The 19,738-nt window shown below is 46.0% G+C and overlaps 1 protein-coding gene across 1 annotated transcript in view; it reads right to left on the reverse strand.

The window, feature by feature from the left end:
* SAXO2 (stabilizer of axonemal microtubules 2) overlaps positions 1 to 19,738 on the reverse strand; it is a 45,896-nt gene that overhangs the window by 2,967 nt on the left and 23,191 nt on the right. The window contains exons 2-3 of the mRNA XM_088472994.1: positions 12,007 to 12,186; positions 619 to 821 (exon numbers count right to left, since the gene is read on the reverse strand). Of these exons, the coding sequence (XP_088329120.1) occupies positions 619 to 821; positions 12,007 to 12,186 (383 nt within the window). The remainder of the gene's footprint in view (positions 1 to 618; positions 822 to 12,006; positions 12,187 to 19,738) is intronic.

Genomic DNA, 19,738 nt, shown 5'->3' on the forward strand with positions numbered 1-19,738 from the left:
GTTACCGGTACCCTCATAACCGCCACCTGACACATCACGTCCACGAGGCTGATGAGGGGAGTCGCTCTGCCCTGTATGCACCGTGCACGCACTCATGCAGAACACAGAGCCAAAAGCATTCAGCATGAGCCAACCATGGGAGGTGAGTACTCAGGGGCATGGGGGGGGGGGGAAGCTGTGTATATCCTGCAGGGGGCATTGTAGGGCATATTGGTGGAGAGCATGGTGTGGCATATAAGGGGGCACAGGCATGATGAGGGGACACCATGTTGCAGGGGCACTGTGAGGCAGGGTTTAAATTTTATTGGAGGAAGCCCCCACAACTTAGTTGCCCCGGGGTACCCAAAAGCCTTAATCTGGCACATGGACTCCCCGCATTTGCTGAGCAGAATCTGGCAGCAGCATTAGGTAGTAAATCTGATTGCCATGGCTGCCCGCATATATAGCCACTTTGTGTGAGGCTCAGAATCAGCCCCATTAGGTTCTTGAAGACCAACTTAGACCTACAAAGAGGCTACATAACACCCACCCACACAGCTGGAACCACACACTGACAAGCGGCTATGACAAGTTACATAGAGCCTGTCATGTCACAATGCTCCAGGACTGTGTACTTACCTTTATATGTAGGATTTGTGTCAAACTTCCCCACATTCATCTGTCTCTTTTCCACTGGTCGTGCTGGTGCTACCAGTTCTATTTTATAAGGGTTAAAATCCTGATTATAGGTTGTTCCGAGGTCAATCTGACCGGGCTTCGGCTGATACTCTTGGTGAGGACGTACTGGGATGTTGGTTACCTCATACGGGATGTAATCTGACCTAAAACATATAAATATATAGTCACAGAAAAGCAAGTTGTAAATGGAGAAGCAAAACAATGCCTAATTATTGTCAATGTGATGCAAGAGTGGTTTATGATCACATTGGCCTTCCCTCCGGTAACCATTAACCCAATACCACTCTACCTGGTAACGTACGCTACACTAAAGCCTTTACATAAATATAAGTGACACTTTCAATAATATTAAGCATATATACATTTTATAGGCAAATGTTGCATAAATCTAAACTAGCAAGCAGAAGAAACATATATACCCACAACATGTATATCGAGTAATGTGTATTATATAGTGCATATAGAAAATATCTTGTAAACATATTGATAGTCAGATTCTTTTCATAAAGTAAAAAATATTATCATCTTTTATTTGTAAAGCGCCAACAAATTAGCACTGTACATTTTGGGGATAAAGAAAGTTCGATTTTGCATTCGATTTTATTTTCGATTTAGCTCACTTGAAATCAAATCAAATCGAATGTAGAAATCACTGTAAAAATCACACATTTACAAAAGTTTGATTTTGTAAGCCTTTTCTAAATCGAATTCGATGTGGTTCGATTTTGGATGCCCATGTCCAAATTGAACACAAAATCGAACACAAAATCGAACTTAAAATCCCCAAAATAATAGACCTGTTTCATGCTGACAATTTTAGCATGAGCAGGTACCAGTTGCACAGAAATGTTTCTCTGTGAACCTATAAAAAGTGTAAAATCCCCCCAAAAAAACTGACGTGGGGTCCACCCCCTAAATGCTCAACCAGCACAGGGCTTTTCTGAGCCGGTCCTGGTTGTGAACATACGGGGGGAAAAAGTTGTAGGGTTCCCCCTTATTTTCAACAACCAGTACCAGGCTCAGTGAGTCAGTCCTGGTTTTGGGAACAGAGGGGACAAAATGAGTAAGGGTCACCTATATTTTCCAAAACCAGCACCGTACTCTTTCTAGTGGGGGTGTAATGCCACAGCCGGGGTAGCCTTTCACCGGGTCCCCGGGTCAAAACATTATACCTGATCGCTAGTCAGCCCAGGAAGGGCGATCCCAAGGGAGGTGGGGACCCCCAATAAAAGGGTTCCCCCTCTCCAGGGCACCCCAGACCTAGGCTGATAGTCTGAGGCTATCCCCGGCACCCTTTGCCGGTGGGTGCCAGGTTGATTGTGTATAAAAATAGAATAAATAACATTGTCTAAAAGTGCAGCATCTTATACTGAAAGTCCACCCCCTCCCTACACACCAATTACTCACTTCCTAACACACACATACACACACACACACACCTACACCTTCCCTCCTACAACATGCATGACACACAGCCAGATACAGCTTACTTAAAATGTTACAGTTGCCTTACCTACAGATGTCCAGACCCGAGAGGAGTGCAGTGCAGTGATAATGAGTCACTGAGCACTGAAAGGCCCATGGAAGCTGCCTGGGAGGAGCTGCGCGCGCGTCGCAGCAGCACCCCTGGACGACTGAGCCATCTCACTGGCTACAAGGTTGTTCAGAGCTCCAGTGAGAACACACAAAAACAAAATTGTCAGTGAAGCTGGGCAATAGACAAGTGGGCACCACTGTAGTGAAGTGTGACTAATAGCCATGCTTCTCATCTCTGAAAGAAAGAAAGAGGAGCTAAGGGTATGAGTAAGCAGAACATGGGGGTGATTCAGCGCTGACAGGCAGCACGGGTGTATGCGGCGGGGAGAGGATACCAAGCTCTGGCATGACCAGTGCACTGCCGGTGGTGAGATGAGTGACAGCGGTGTCTAGCGCGCAAGGAGGCTAGATTTATGTGGACACATCTGTATGTCCCTGGGTCGGGCGGGTAGTGTATGTAACTGTGCTGGGGGGTTACTGTCTGTCTTGTTGTTCCAATCCGTCGGAAAACGAAAAATTGTTTTAAAGATTGTCTAGTGTGTACCCAGCTTAAGTTGCCACTGTCTGCAGGTAATAGACATGCTGTGAATTATCTGATCTCTTCTAGTGGAAAAATATGCATATATTGCAGTTGCTTCTACCTATCTACTGGTGTGCTGGATAGTGAAGTGATAGCAGCCTGGGATCTCACATCTCACTAGCTTCCCTATGCACACTTTAAAGCCCGGGAGACAACTCTTTATTTTTGGTTTTGTATTTTGTTGAAATGATGTTGAAGTTTTATGTAAGCTTTGTAATAGTTGGGCCGATGCTACCACTAGGAACAGGGGCGGATTGGGATGGAAAACCAACCTGGGAAATATGCGGAAGCAGCCCTAATGGGGGCAGGGTCTATCGAGGGGGATGGGATCGCAGTTGCGGCTTTCCTTGCGTCTTTTGCTGCAGTTGTGCCTGCGACTTTATGCTAATGCCGCTAAAATGCCCTTTCCTGGTGTACATTCGTGCATCTGTATTAGGGGTGTGCACCGGCCACTTTTCGTGTTTTGCTTTTGGATCTGGATCTTTCTTCGTGTTTTGGATCTGGATTGGTTTTGCCAAAACCACCCTTCCGTTTTTTGGGTTCTGGGTTTTGTGTTTTGGATCTGTATTATTTTTAAAAAAAGCATAAAAACATCTAAAATCATAGAATTTGTGGGTTTTTCTGCTCCTATGCTATTATTAACCTCAATGACCTTAATTTCCACTCATTTCCAGTCTATTCTGAACACCTCACACCTCACAATAGTGTTTTTATGTCCAAAAGGTTGCACCGAGGTAGCTGGATGACTATGCTTAAGCGACACAAGTGGGGAGCACAAACACGTGGCCCATCTAGGAGTGGCACTGCAGTGGCAGACAGGATGGCAGTTTGAAAAACTAGGCCCCAAACAGTACATAATGCAAATAAAAAAAAGAGGTGCAAGATGGAATTGTCCTTGGGCCCACCCACCCTTATGTTGTATAAACAGGACAAGCACACTTTAACAAACCAATCATTTCAGCGCCAGGGTCTGCCACACGACTGTGGCTGAAATGATTGGTTCGTTTGGGCCCCCACAAAACAAGCTGGCAATTAATCTGTCCCTGCACAAACTGGCTCTACGGAGGCAAGATGTCGTCCTCATACTCCTCATCCACCGATTCTTCACCCTCTTCAGTGTTGTGTACATCCTCATCCTCACAGAGTATTAATTCGTCCCCACTGGAATCCACCACCACAGGTCCCTCTGTACGTTCTGGAGGCTGGTCTCCCTGGAAGAGTTGATAATTCATTTTTATGAATATCACCTTCTCCACATTTTGTGGAAGCAACCTTTCGCTGACAAGGTTCCCAGCTGCACTAAACACTCTTTCGGAGTACACACTGGAGGGGGGGCAACTCAGGTAAATTAGAGCCAGTTTGTACAGGGGCCTCCAAATTGCCTCTTTTTCCTGCCAGTACAGGTACGGACTGTCTGACATTCCTACTTGGATGCTGTCACCAATGTAATCCTCCACCATTCTGTCAGTGGTGACAGTATCATATGCAGTGACAGTAGACATGTCAGAAATTGTTGGCACGTCTTTCAGTCTGGACCAGATGCCCAAACCGGCCCCTGACTTATGACGCAGGCGCACGCTTGGCGCTGCTGCTGTGTTGATGCACGTGCGGCTACTGCGCATACATTTCACACACAAACACAGAAAAAAAAGAATTGTTTATTTTTTGTGGAGCGCACTTTGGGGGTTACACCACCCTTTAACAGACTTATGGGACACAGGCGCACACTTGGCGCTGCTCCTCTGTTGATGCACGTACAGTGCACACAATTCACAAACACAGAAGAAAATGTTTTATTTTTGTTGGAGTGCACTTTTGGGGTTACACCACCCTTTAACAGACAGACGCATGCTTGGCGCTGCTGCTTTTAGGATGCACGTACAGTGCACACAATTCACAAACACAGAAGGAAATGTTTTATTTTTGTTGGGAGTGCACTTTGGTAGTTACACCACCCTTTAACAGACCGACGCACGCTTGTCGCTACTGCTTTGAGGATGCACGTACAGTGCACACAATTCACAAACACAGAAGAAAATGTTTTGTTTTTGTTGGAGTGCACTTTGGGGGTTACACTACCCTTTAACAGACAGACGCACGCTTGGCGCTGCTGCTTTGAGGATGCACAATTGTGTGAATTGTGTTCCAATTCACACAATTCACAAACACAGAAAAAAAAAATATTTTTTGGAGTGCACTTTGGGGATTACAGCACCCTTTAACGGATGAGCCAACCGGCCCTTTACTTATGACACAGGCGCACGCTTGGCGCTGCTCCTTTGTTGATGGACGTGCGGCTACAGCGCATACAATTCACAAACACAGAAAATAATTTTTTATTTTTGTTGGAGTGCACTTTGGGGGCTTACACCACCCTTTAAGAGATGAGCCAGCCGACCCTTTACTTATGGGACACTTGGCGCTGCTCCTTTGTTGATGCACGTGCAGCCACAGTGCACACAATTCACAAACACAAAAAATTTTTTTTTTTTTTTTTTTTTGGAGTCCACTTTGGGGGTTACAGCACCCTTTAACGGTCAAGCCAGCCGGCCCTTTACTTATAACACAGGCGCACGCTTGGTGCTACTTTGTCGCACACAATTCACAAACGCAGGAAAAAAAAAAATCATTTTTTTTGGAGTGCACTTTGGTGGAGCACCCCTGATGCAGAGATCACCCCCTGGACAACACTACAGCACCCCTCTAGGACTACAGCCTTTATGGGACACTGCACAACACAGTCCAGCCAGCCCCTACAGACTTTGGAGTGGACACAGCCCCTATGGACAACTGAGGGCACAACACAGCCCAGCCAGCCCCTACGACAGCAGCACAACACAGCCCAGCCAGCTCCTATGGACAACAGCAGCACAACACAGCCCAGCCATACCTAGCTCCCACCCTCCCTCTTCACTGTCCACAGCCGGAGTGAGAAATGGTGGGATGATGACGTTTTACCTCGATTTCCGAGACAGGCGGGAAAAGTCAAGCCTGACTCGGATATGACTCGGATCGGGGGGGGGGGGGGGGGGTCGGGAATTTCTGAAATCCGAACCCGCTCATCCCTAGTCTGTATGTGCTAGAACTGAGACATCCACTTTCAGTGTCTAATGACACGGCAATCATGCTTTGTGCATCTTTAGACGCCACTATCGGTCGCACCATTGAAACTTTCACCAGCCCTATGCTAGGTGCAGATCATCAGTCTGTGCATGACCTCTAATGTAAGCAATTCGGCATCTCTGTACGCAAACACTTTAATCGTCACGCCCAAGTCACTCCTATAACACGCCCATACTATGCTACATCTGCATCTGGTTAGCCAACCTCCAGTAACTGCCTAGGAACGCCCAACACATTTCTAATACACTACTCTATTTGGTGCGTGCATCTGAATCTGTACTGTGACTCTGTACAGACACCATTGGGACGCATGCGCAGATGAATAACATCGCACAATAAAAAAAGAAAAAACAATGGTCCCCACAAAAAGCAAATAAACACACTGGCTCCTACAGAAAACAATAAAACACATTAGCCCCTACAGAAAACAATAAAACATACATAATTGCCCCAGCCTTCCACAGTAGACTGACCTGTCTGCAGTACTTGCTGACATGCTTGGCTTCCCGTCCCTGAGAGCGTTGTGTGTTCGGCTATTTAGTGGTGCTCAGGCTGGCAACAGTACCAACACAGGTGCAGTAAGATGAATCGGGCCATACCCAATTGCCTTGCGTGCAACTGTCATAGAGAGGATATGGCGGGCTTTCGGGTGGCCCATAGAGGCATAGCGAGGAGCTGCAGATCCCCAAGCAGGCACATGCTATGGTGCCCCATCCTCAAGTACAGTAATGTGTCTGGGGACTGGGCATAGCCAGCATATGGGGCTAAGATTCAGCATGTGTACAGGAAGGGCAGCACTACTGTCTCAAGGCTCAGGGAATTGGGTGGGTGATTTATGTTGGGCTGTGGGAAGTGGCATAAGTAGGGTATTTGGAGCCCAGGGCAAGTTAAAAAAGGAGCCCCCCAAGTATGTGCACGTGCCTAAGGTGTGTGTCGAAGAGTGGGCATGGCCTCTTGCAATGCCCCCTGCAGTAGTACCACTTATGCAATGTCCACTTATGCAGTGCCCCAGTAGTGCCCCTTATACAGTGCTCGCAGTAGTGCCCCTTATTCAGTGCCCCTGTAGCGCCCCTTGTTCAGTGCTACCTGTAGTACCCCTAATACAGTGCCCCCAGTAGTACACCCATGTACAGTGCCCCCAGTATTTAACCCTTATACAGTGCCCCTTATGCAGTGCCCCCAGTAGTGCCACTTATACAATGCCCCCAGTAGTGCCATTTATACAGTGCCCCCAGTAGTGGTCCCCCATATGCAGTGCTCCCAGTAGTGCCCCTTATACAGTGCTCCCAGTAGTGGTCCCCCCTATGCAGTGCTCCTTATACAGTGCTCCCAGTAGTGGTCCCACTATGCAGTGCCCCCAGTAGTGCCCCTTATACAGTCTGTCTGACTCTCATTGGCTGCTAAAACAAACACACCGCCGGTATGTTTGTTACTGTGTAGTGCGGACCGCACGCACTACACTGAGTTGAAATCACTGTCCTGGACCACAGTTCCGATGGCGCCCAGGGCACATGCCTTGCTCAACCCCCCCTAGGTACACCATTAGCTGGGGGGGGGGCAGGTAGTGTATGTCCCTTGGGCTGGTGTAGGAAATGGGGGCTAGGGTGTGTTCCAAAGGCAGGGGGTTTAGAGTGGTTAGTGTATATCTTGGGTGTACTTTATGTCATGGGGACCATGGGGTAGGGAGGGTATTTATGTCACTGGGGTAGTGTGTGACTGCGGGTGTATCTGCATGTGAAATGCTACGTAACAGTGTCAGCGGCTTTGACACTGTAACGTAGCATTTCTCATGCAGATACACCTGCAGTTGCACGTAGAATATAGGCATGCTGCATATCATTTCAATCAGCAGAAGTTACTTGTGCATCCTATTCGCATCGCAATGTGAATAATGCATTTGAAGGGATAAAGACTCACGAAAAGACGCTTGGCGCTACCAAGTCACACAGCGCTCATGCACGGAGGATATGTACATGTATGTGGACACATCTGTACACTACCTACATCCCCCCTCTTGGCCCCATAGACCTAAACTACCGTATTTGAATGTAAAAAGTCACACAAAAAGACGCTCTGCACTACCGAGTCACACCACGGCATGGCAGATCTAGAAGGGCTGTCTAACGCGCAAGGAGGCTAGATGTATGTGGACACATCTGTATGTCCCTGGGGTCGGGCAGGTAGTGTATGTACCTGGGCTGGGGGGTTTACTGTCTGTCTTTGGGGCCAAGGGTAGGTTGTTGAGTGTATATCTCTGGGGCCAGGGGGTAGGTTGGGGAGTGTATGTCTCTTGGTGTGGGGGTTAGGGTGGGAAGTGTATGTCTCTGGAGCCAGAGGTAGTGTATGTCCCTGGGACCAGCATAGGGTGACAGCTGGGGTGGAAACGGTGCCGAGATAGTGTGACAGCTGGGGAGGGGAAATTGCTGATAGGGTGACAGTTGAGGAGGGGACAGTGCTGAGAATGCGTGGGAGCTAGGCAGGGCACAGTGCTGAGATGGGGTGACAGCTGGGGTGGAGACAGTGCTGATGTGGGGTAGGAGCTGGGGAGTGGACAGTGCAGTGATGGGTAATAGCTGGGGTGGGGACAGTGTTGATATGGGGTGAGAGGTGGGCAGAGGTCAGTGCGGTCTATCTACGCTGCTGCTCCCAGCTAACAGCACCAGGATATATGTAGTCTGGAAGGCGAGGCCAGGGCCTTAACTAGGGTAGTGCGACCAGTGCCATGGCACAGGGCACCGCAGGGCAGAGGGCGCTGTTTGGGCCTGTCAAATTTCTATTTATAATCATTCTGACTTGTAGCTTCCTCTTCTTTTATCCCCAGCAGCTTCTGGCTACCCCTATCTCTTCCATGGCCCTTCCCCATGAGGCCATGGCCCTTTTTCGTGTACACGTCGTATGTCCCAATTTGATTGGGGGGCCCCAATGCTCTTTCTGGCACAGGGCACCAAAAAGTCTAGTTACGGCTCTGGACGGGGCATCCTGTATCATTGACTGGAAGGGAGGGGGATGGGCGCCTCTGCCTGCTGAATGACGGGACAGACAAATAGACAGGCCTTGAGACTTTAGAGCAGGTGAAAGGATGGCATGCAGACACAGAGGCCGCACCTTACAAGATCTACAGCCGCCACAGGCAGTGTAAAAGCGTGTTCCCCGGCCCCGGCTAAGGGCACCCAAAAGTGCCTGGCAGCCACAGCAGACAGCTTCCGGTTTGTGTCCCAAAGCGGGAGTTGCTGTGGCCATGACCAGAAAGGAGGAAGGACTTTAAGATAGGGATGGCCAGGGGCGGTTTGGGCCGCCGGGACGCCGGGCTGGTTCCCGCTGGGCTGGTCTCTTTTTATATATTTTAAGGGCCGGCAGCTAACCTTCCCTTACCACCCAGTGCTGACCCAGCTGCCGCGACCGGGCAGCCAGGGCTGGACAATAGGCGTGACGGCAACTCCGAGGCCCCCACACCCTTTCCCCGAAGCTTACTATAAAAATCCGGAGGACAGCGTTTAGCTGTGTCAGCTCCGGTCCTTGGTCTCCTCCTCGGCGGCTCAGCTGTTATTACCTATTACCGCACCTTGTCACAGTCCCAGTCTCGCGAGAGGAGTCAAATCTCGCGAGACTGGTACTGTGACAGATCTTCAGCGGCCGCGGTAATAGGTAATAACAGCTGAGCCGCCGAGGAGGAGACCAAGGACCGAAGCTGACACAGCTAAACGCTGTCCTCCGGATTTTTATAGTAAGCGTCCGGGCAAGGTGTGGGGGCTTATATATATATATATATATACTGTGTGTATATATATATATATATATATACTGTGTGTATATATATATATATATATATATATATACTTACTGTGTGTATATATATATATATATACTGTGTATATATATATATATATATATATATATGTATATGTATATATATATATATATATATATTATACTGTCAAGGTGTAATTGCCTGAGATTTAAAAAAGAAAAAAAATAGCTACAGTATATATACACATGTATATATACTGCATGTGAGTATGTATATATATATATATATATATATATATATATAGCAAAAAAAATAATAATAAAAGAAATATATATATATATATATATATATAGGGGCCGCCACAAGTTTATTGCCCATAGACCTTCCCTCAGTCACCCCACTACCGACCCAGCTGCCGCGATCGGAGCTCAGTGTTAAGCCTACAGACCTACACAAAAATGGCCAATGGGGGAGCTGTTGCACATGCCCAGCCGCTGCAGCTCTCCCATAAGCCTTTGCGGAGCCTGCCAGTCACTACTGACGGCTCCACCTCCATTCTGTCTGTGGTCTGCCTCAGTGCCTCCAGGATCATCTCTGTACCATGCATGGCACACTGGCACTGTCTCCAACAACAAGCAGCTGGCATACAGAGTACACAGACGGCACAGCAGCAACCTGCACACCGACAGCCTGTGACTGTGACAGTCAGTAAGTAAACAATTTTTTTTATACCTAACCTAACATATGTCTGCCTGCCTGAATATATATATATATATATATATATATATATTGATATATATATATACACACAGCTAAAGTGCCACCCATTCACTTGCTATATACTATGTGTGTATATATATATATAATATCACTACGATGATAGGTGTATTATCGGAGTGATACAGGAGTGTTGCTGAAAGTAGGTGCGTTGAGAGATGCTGAATCACACACGTTGGAGGCCATACTTGATGGATAATCTGCACCTAGCAGATGACGCATCTGATGGTAATGTCTAAAGACCAAAGTGGGTGTCTCAGCCCTTGCACATTTGGATGCACGGCTGTGCACCATGCAAGGGGTTAGTAGTAGCTGCAACTGCATCCAATTTAGAATCAGGCCCTATAAGGAGGGCGTATTCTATTCCCTCAACAGACTCCGCCGCTTTAACAGAGCCCGCCCCCATCAGGGCTGCTTCCAAAAATTTCCCGGGCTGGTTTTCCATCCCAATCCGCCCCTGGGGATGGCCATCGAAGTGTTAACTGTAGATGGTCGATGTTTTTTAACCTTCGTTGTCAAGCATCTACAGTTACCAATCATTGATGGTTGATAGCCATCCCTACTTCAAGAGATCATTCACATCGGAAAATGTTCAGTGAATCCTCTTTTTAAAAAATAATTGGTACATTGTGATGTCAGAATACACCAATTATACAGATACTGATTAACTTGGTGAAGATTTACCATTGATGTGTGTATTACATAGATATATATGGCAAAATATCGGTACGTTTTAGGGTTGGCAAGTATTATAAGTGGAATGGTGTATTATATTATATATCTGCACTCTAAACAATATGACTTGAGATAGATATTTTTAAAGTGAATGATTGATTGCTGATTATTACATTGTGAACTGCAACTCAGTTCAAACTAATCTGTATTATGATTTATTAAGTGCTGGATATTAAAAACCATTATGAACTTATGGCTTGCACCAGTGGCAAGCGTGCACGGCACCCATTCACCCATGCTCAGTTTGGGAAGAGGAGTTAAGTGAGTAACGGCTGTAGGCGCGATATGTGTTCATCTTACACAGGGCTATTTTTTTTTATTAAAATAGGTTCAGGAACTGTGGGAGGAGCTATAGAAAAAGAATGAAAACATTGGTACATCGAGCACAATCAGATGTGCTTGCAGTGCTTGAGGTTGACTATACCTTGCCGCAAGCACTGCGATCACTTCAGTGTGAAATACAACCAGGTGACCTGTACAATGACGCTGCCTGTTAATTATGCACGACTCTGAAACGGCGTTGGGACACTCAGGCATGCCTGCGTTCGTACCTCCACTTTCCAGTGGCCTGCCCCTGTTACCAGCCACAAACGGCCTCTCCTGTCACTCATTCAGCTGGGCTGTCTATGCTGGGCGAGCGATCGCTTTCCGATCTTTCGCAGTGGTTCACGCACGCGCATTACGAATCGATGCATATGCATGCGCAGATTGCAAATATCGGCCAGCTACAAGCGATCGCATCCTAGGGAGCGGGTCTGAATCAGCTCCAGAGTTCCTGCTGAAAATTTGCCTTGGTCTATCTTACACATATGTAGCCAAACACACTTACTTAAAGGTTGTTATGCCTTCCATCTTCCCACGGTTCCCCTGGTACTCATGCTTTGGTTTCATGCTTTGTGGTGGCTGAATGTTATCATACTGAGGGTATTTCTCCACATATTCAGTCAGAGAACAAGGTTTCCAAGATTTTTCAAAAATTTTGGTAGGCATATGTGGGCAGTGGTGACGCCTGGGAAACAAATAAGCATATAAATGAGAATCACATGCACCTTCCACACAATTTTATTTTTTTAAAGGAAATACAAATATATTATAATACACACACATAAGATATGCAAATGGGTTGTTGAATGCAAAAATGCTACAAAAACTAATTAGAGCCAGTAAGGCGACAGCTAAAGGCCAGAAACGAAGCACTGCATAACATACACCGCTGGTGGTGAATGACATGAACAAAATAAATCAAGTTATAAATTCCTTACAGCCATAATCCTCACATACTGTTGTAACATAGCATTGACATGTATTAATTATAAGGTTACATTAATAATAAGGCTATTTCTAGAAGTCTTAAAATGATGACCTGTTGGAAGTACTTGAGACTTAAGGTGGGTACACACCTAAGCGATATAACTGCAGATGATGGTCGTTCATATACACTGAACAACCATCATCTGCATGCTGCAGCGGGTCCCAGCGGACGGGGGGCGGGGGCGTGTACCGGCGGGCGGAGGGGCGTGTTTCGTCCCCTTCCACGCGGCTGCCGCTGTGTGTACTGGTGGTCTGCAGATTGCCCATACACACCTGCGGATGGTCAGATATGTCTGCAGACATATCTGTCCATTGGCTGTGCAGCGACGCCGTTCACAGACATATCGCTGGTACACACTGGCCGACGGGCAGCAGATATATTGGCCGATCAATTGATCAACCAATATATCTGTCAGTGTGCACCCAACTTTAGAGTTGCAAACCACTAGTTGAAATAATAGTATTACAATTATTATAGTCTTATTTCAATACTTATGGTTACAATATATATATTAGGGGGTTATGGCCCTGATTCAGACCCACTCGCAAGTGGGCGTACGTACGTTCGGCGTACGTAAAAAAATATTTAAATTCAAGCACTCGCTCGTATTTTCGTACGCAGCTAAAAATCCGCCCCAAACTCAGGCGACCCCTCCTCTAACTAACGAGCGTGCCAAATAGCGAGCGTACATCCCCGAAATGGCTTGAAGGGAACGCACGCACAAGTACAAACCGGAAGTGGGCCTGTCAGATTCCGATTACCTGCTCGTATTTTCTGCCTACCTCCCTCAATCGTATCATGCCAATCAATGTATCAATTCGCTTAATTGTTTTTTTTTTTCAACACAATGCAATAAACTTTAATCTTGTCCGTGTTTGTGTTTACTCGCAGAATACGTACGGCTGAAACCTTCGCTTTTATTGTTCAAAAGACATGTTAGCCTCAATTAAACAATTGTTCTATTTGTTTGTATCCCCACAAATTTTCTGTGATTCATTTCTTTATTTAAATTTGCTTACGCATGTCACTGCATCAAGCCTATCATAACTCTCAAGAGATTTGTGGCCCTGTCGAACACATGACTCATACACTAACCAATAGAATTTGTCCTGTTAATTTCCCAAATACATTAGCCAATCAAATTTATTTTGGGTGCTTTATTAAAAATAATTTTCTAAAAATACACCATTGCCATCATGAGATCCGCCGCATTCACCAGGCGCGAACTGCTGGTGCTCACGGAGGTGATGGACAGGCGGATCACCAGTCAGCCTCCACCCATCTCAAATAGCCGAAAGCGTTCCGCATATGCGGAGGTACGTCGCCGCCTGCGCTCCTTTGGCTCACGCCGACATATTGGCCAGCTGGAGCGCAGGTGGTCGGACCTGCACCGGCGTACGCCCCGCTTGCTGGCATGCTTTCGCATGCAGATCGAGGAAAGTAAGTTTTATGGACTGTGGTTTTCAACTTTATCTTGTGGGCCCTAACTGCGTGTGCATGTTTTCATGTCTGTCCTATTTAGTCATTGTAGTCATATCTGCATGTGCATGTTTTCATGTCTGTCCTCTTTAGTCATTGTAGTCATATCTGCATGTGCATGTTTTCATGTCTGTCCTATTTAGTCACTGTAGTCATATCTGCATGTGCATGTTTTCATGTCTGTCCTATTTAGTCATTGTAGTCATATCTGCATGTCATGTTTTCATGTCTGTCCTATTTAGTCATTGTAGTCATATCTGCATGTGCATGTTTTCATGTCTGTCCTATTTAGTCATTGTAGTCATATCTGCATGTGCATGTTTTCATGTCTGTCCTATTTAGTCATTGTAGTCATATCTGCATGTGCATGTTTTCATGTCTGTCCTATTTAGTCATTGTAGTCATATCTGCATGTGCATGTTTTCATGTCTGTCCTATTTAGTCATTGTACATTTTTTTATTTTTTTATTTTGGATTCCTGTTGAAACTAACCACAATATTTTTTTCATCTTTTAGGGGCACAGCAAAGACTACGGCGTCATCGCCAGACAAGACGCCGGTCCCGGCCCCTCTCTCCAACCCCCAATTCCCCCCTCCTCCCCAGACCCTGTGGCCGAGATTTCTGGTCTACTTCCCCTCCAGCCCAATTCCCCCTCTCCTCCATCCGCCCCTCCTCCAAATACCCCCTCCCAGGATTCTTCAAACACCCTGCCCCTAGGTTTGGGGAATGTAGCCACCTCCGAGGTGGTCGAGGGAGTGGCTTCTCGCTGTGGCGTTTTGCCGAACAGTATGTTTTTTTTTTTTTTTTGGGGCACCACAAACTGATTGTATGTAATCATGTGTCGTCCCCATTTTTGTTGGCTTTCTGTCGCCTTAGGGTATTTTTGGGGGTTGTCTTTACCTGTTCCTGCTGATTTCACCATACACATATCACACCTGTGTGCATTTTTTTAGGGCCCTTGTATTTTTGGCCTAGGACATTTTGGGGTGCTGGGTTTTATCCGTGTAATGTTTTTTTTGGCCACAAGCTTTTAAGTTTTGGTTTGCTTGTTTTGTGTTTTTTTGGAATGTTGCTTCATTATTGATTTATTAATCCCCAAACTTTTGTCACCCACAGAGGAACAGAGGCGTCGGGCAGAAATCTGTGAGTGTGTGGCCTGTATGCGGGAGCAAGTCACCGGGCTTCTGCAGGGCCTTGACCATCTGGCGGTCCTCCTTAGGAATTAGTTTTTTAAATTTATTTTTTTCTAATTGTTTACAAATAAATCACTTTTAATTCACGCTCTGTCTCATGCGTTTTTAGTAAATCCAAGATTCTTTACACTGACATAAGTAGACTCTTCAAGCAGGGATTGCCAAAGAATCTCACTACAGATTGTGTGTTGTATTTTGAAGGCAAACAGGCACAAGAAACACCTCCCAGTACCAATGTCATTTTCCTTTTTTGGGGTGGACAACATGATAGTTTACAACATTTTACAGGTTCCTATTTGGTGGCCAATCTGCTTAGGACAATCTTACGAAGGCAACTGATTGTACAGGATTTCTTGGTGTGTTGGTTAGTACCCCGAAAACATATTACATTTTAGCTCCACTTGCTTCATTACTGGGTTACCCCTTAGGTAAAATTAACGTTTGGGAGTTTGTTTACACTTGCTTCTAACGTGCCCAAAAAGGAAACAAATTACACTCTCCAAAAATTTATTCACAACAGAAAACAAAAAACAAAGTGGTCACTCACAAACAAAACACACAGTGATAATCAGAAATACACCACATACCAAAAACAGGAAACAAACACACAACAAATCAAGAACTGGTTGACGAAGGTCCATGCCCACATGATTTCAAAAATATGGCGTTGCAATATGGGTGGCATAATATATTCCAGAAGTTTCCACATAAAGGTTTTTGAAGGGTAGCAGGAAGTAGTCATCGTGGGAGTGGCAAAGATTGTGCAAACAAACAGAAGATGGTGCAAGAATTAATATAAAAAAAGATGAACGGCAAAAAACAGTAACACATTGGGTATACACACTGTTGTTTGGTCAATAATTACCTAAAATATCGGGCCACCACATCATCGCGTATGGCCCCCCCACATACTGACCTCCGACCAACCTCGGGGGGGCCATCCTCAGGTAAGGCATCCTCTGGCTGCATTGGAACACCACTCCTTATGGCGATGTTGTGAAATATCCCACACAGGACCACAATTTTCGAAACCATATCCGGCAAATACATGAGCTCGCCACCAGAGCGGTGGAGGCATCTGAATCGGCCTTTTAAAAGGCCGATACAGCGCTCCACCACTTGCCTGGTGGCTGTAAGTGCGGTATTAAACTCACTTTGTGGGCCTGGTGTGGGAGCCAAATAAGGAGTGAGCAGCCAGGGCATGCAAGGGTATCCACTGTCTCCTGTGAAAAAGAATACACAACATCAGGATCACTGTGTATCAAGCTTAACATTGTTATGTACTAAAGGTCTCCACTTACCCAGAAGCCACGCATCACCAGCTTGTAGGTTGTTTAATTTGTGCCATATCCCTGATTGCCGGATGACGAAGGAGTCATGTGCACTTCCTGGTAATTTTGCATTCAGGGACAGGATCTGGAGGGAGGCATCACATACCACCATTACATTCAGGGAGTGATAGTGTTTACGGTTGCGAAATATTGCCTCCAGCCGTGCTGGAGGCTGAAGTGGTATGTGAGTACCATCCACAACCCCTATGATGTGTGGGAAGCCAGCTATTTGCTAAAAATTGGCCTTGGCCACACTAAGGGCACCCATATCCAAAGGCATTTTAATAAAATGATGGAGGTGCTTGAAAAGTGCCTCCATCACTGCCCTCAGGATCCTGGAAAAGGAGGATTGTGAGATGCCCGCCACTATTCCCACCGTTGTTTGAAACGATCCTGAGGCACAGAAATGTAACACCGCCATAAATTGCATAAGTGGTGGTATTGCTGTAGGACTGTCAATTTGCCGCTCAAGATCACTCTCTATTAATGAGAGAGTGTCTATGTTGATTTTGGGAGGAAGACGGTAGCGTCTTAAAACCTCATCATCGGGCATTCCAAAAAGGGTGACACGTGTTCGAAATATCTGGGGCCTTGCACGCCTACGATGCCTACGCCTGGGACGAGATTGAGGTTGGTCGGCTTCCGGGAGCATGGCCAGAACAATCCGCCCAAGATCAACCTGAAATGGCAAGATTTGAATGTAAGGCTTTGGACCCACCCCAAAAGAAAAATAAGAACAACTTAGCTTGATGATACCATCCATTGCTGCTTACATGCCGGGGTATTGTCATGATACGTCCAAACTGAAAATAATCCCAATATTAATTTGTAAAAGTTTAGTCTGTGCATTTATGTTTCTAAATTTGGTACTAGACAAAACATAAAATAGGCGAAACACACATTTGGGCAAAGAGCAAAACGACATTGCACACAGTACATCAAAATGGGGTGAAATGTAAGCCAAAAATGCTAAAGGACAACCACAAACAATTTTACAGGATTAATAAGCTTTTAAAAATGCACTAATTAGTTCGCCAATACAAGTTACTATACAAACAGAGAAAAATGCGCTAATTAGTTCGCAAATACAAGTCACTATACAAACAGAGAAAAATGCGCTAATTAGTTCGCAAATACAAGTCACTATACAAACAGAGAAAAATCCGCTAATTAGTTCGCAAATACAAGTCACTATACAAACAGAGAAAAATGCGCTAATTAGGTTGCAAATACAAGTCACTATACAAACAGAGAAAAATGCGCTAATTAGGTCGCAAATACAAGTCACTATACAAACAGAGAAAAATGCGCTAATTAGGTCGCAAATACAAGTCACTATACAAACAGAGAAAAATGCGCTAATTAGGTCGCAAATACAAGTTAAAAAATGGACTTACCAAGAGCAAATATATGAGATTCCCAATCAAAAGGTCTTTGGGTCCGAAATAAAAAAAAACCTAAAAGAGATGAAATTATGGATCAAAAAAATAAAAACAAGAAGAAACAAAATGAGACACCAATTGAACCAAAGTTAGACTTCCCAAAACTTACCAAATCAAGAAACGAGGCCAAAAATTTTTTTAAAAAAAAGAGAACGGAAAATAAAAACGCAAGTCTAGCAAACAAAATAAACTCCAAACGCCAACTCCTTAATCCGCAAACAAGAAACTCCAACCAAGGTAACCTCCAACAATCCAAAAACGCCACCTCGACTCGAGACACACCAAGCCATAAATAGTGTTTTGTTTCCCGCACAAATTAAGGAGGGATCATAGGAACGCACAATCAATGATGCGGCCGCAAAATAAAGACGCATGTATAAATACGTCACGAAAACACTTTTAAATTCTGGTGTATTTCTTGTTTGGACCTCAGACATGGCTACAGACCAGGGAAACAATGGACAAGAGTCAGGCGGTAAGTCTTTCATGCATTTTGTCTCAATGATTACTTTGAAACATAAGATTGGGCAAGTTGTGAATTAGAGAAATCTGCATATTTACACAAATAGGTGAGGAGGATGACATGGAAGAGGCTGCTGGGCCCAGTATTCCGGCCAAAGCTGCCAAAAAGAAAAGGCAGCCACATTTCACAAGAAAGGAGATGGAGGTTTTGATTCAGAAGTGTGTGGACATCCTGCCACAGGCAGACAGGAATATGAGTACAAGCCAGAAGTGGAGAATGTGGGAAGAGGTAGCCGTTGCTGTCAATAGGGTGGGTGAGTATGTCCGTCTAGCCCGGGATGTCAAACGGCGGTAAGTAAACACGTGCCCCCCCTAAAAACAAACCCCATTTTAAACAAAAGGATAATGGTTCCCATTTTATTCCACAGATGGGGCGACTTCAAATATCGCCTAAAGCAAAAACTCGCGGACAGGGCTAGGCATGCAAGGGGGACAGGTGGGGGTCCCACCCGTGTCATTGGAGTTGACGGATTTAGAAGAGCTGGCACAGGGGTGTGTGCAGCCTGTGGAGGTGTTTGGCGTGTCCAACATGGATACGGACATGCCAGACTTTGCGGCTCCTCATGTTGTCCCAGGTAAATCTTGTGATGTCACCAACTCTGAAATGTTAGTGGGCCAATATGTAGATTCTAATGTGAGTCTTTTCTCATTTTTCCGAACAGAGACACAGGCGGATGAGTCTGCTCCAGAGGGGAGCCTTGGCTGCCGAATTTCTGCTGGCTCTGCAGGGGAGGAACCAGTATATCCGGCTGAGGACCCTGCTGAAGCCAGTCCAGGGCAATCCCCCTCGCAGGCAGTGGCCCTCCTCACAGAACTCAATTTCAAATCGGATTTCCATACGGAGATTCTGCAGAGGGTGGACGCCAGTCTGCTACGGGTGGCTGAGGCCCTGGAGCAAAATGCTGCGGCCAATGTGACCATTGGTCAGGCCCTGGCGGAAAATACCAGGGCCAACATCCGCATCGCCAATGCCCTGGAGCAGCTCGTTTGCCAGCACATAGTGGAGCCGACCTCCCTTCCTGCCGGAACATCAGGATCCTCCACCTCTGGCACAACATCAGCCAATCCTCCAAATGTGCCTAGCCCTGTGCCTAGTCCAGAGGCCACAACATCTGCCTCTGGACAGGCCAGCCCGATGACATCCCGGCCCCGGTCTGGCGCCCTCCCTCCCCCAGCCAAACGGGTGAAAAAACGGTGACAGCGATGGCGACTTTTCCCACACTCCTTCTGTGCTTGGCTCATATTCCTTTCTGGTCAAAACTTCCCTCTCCTTTCTTGTGA

The sequence above is a fragment of the Taudactylus pleione genome, unplaced genomic scaffold (genome assembly GCF_031769625.1).
Source record: "Taudactylus pleione unplaced genomic scaffold, aTauple2 ptg000129l, whole genome shotgun sequence".
NCBI classification, from domain to species: domain Eukaryota; kingdom Metazoa; phylum Chordata; class Amphibia; order Anura; family Myobatrachidae; genus Taudactylus; species Taudactylus pleione.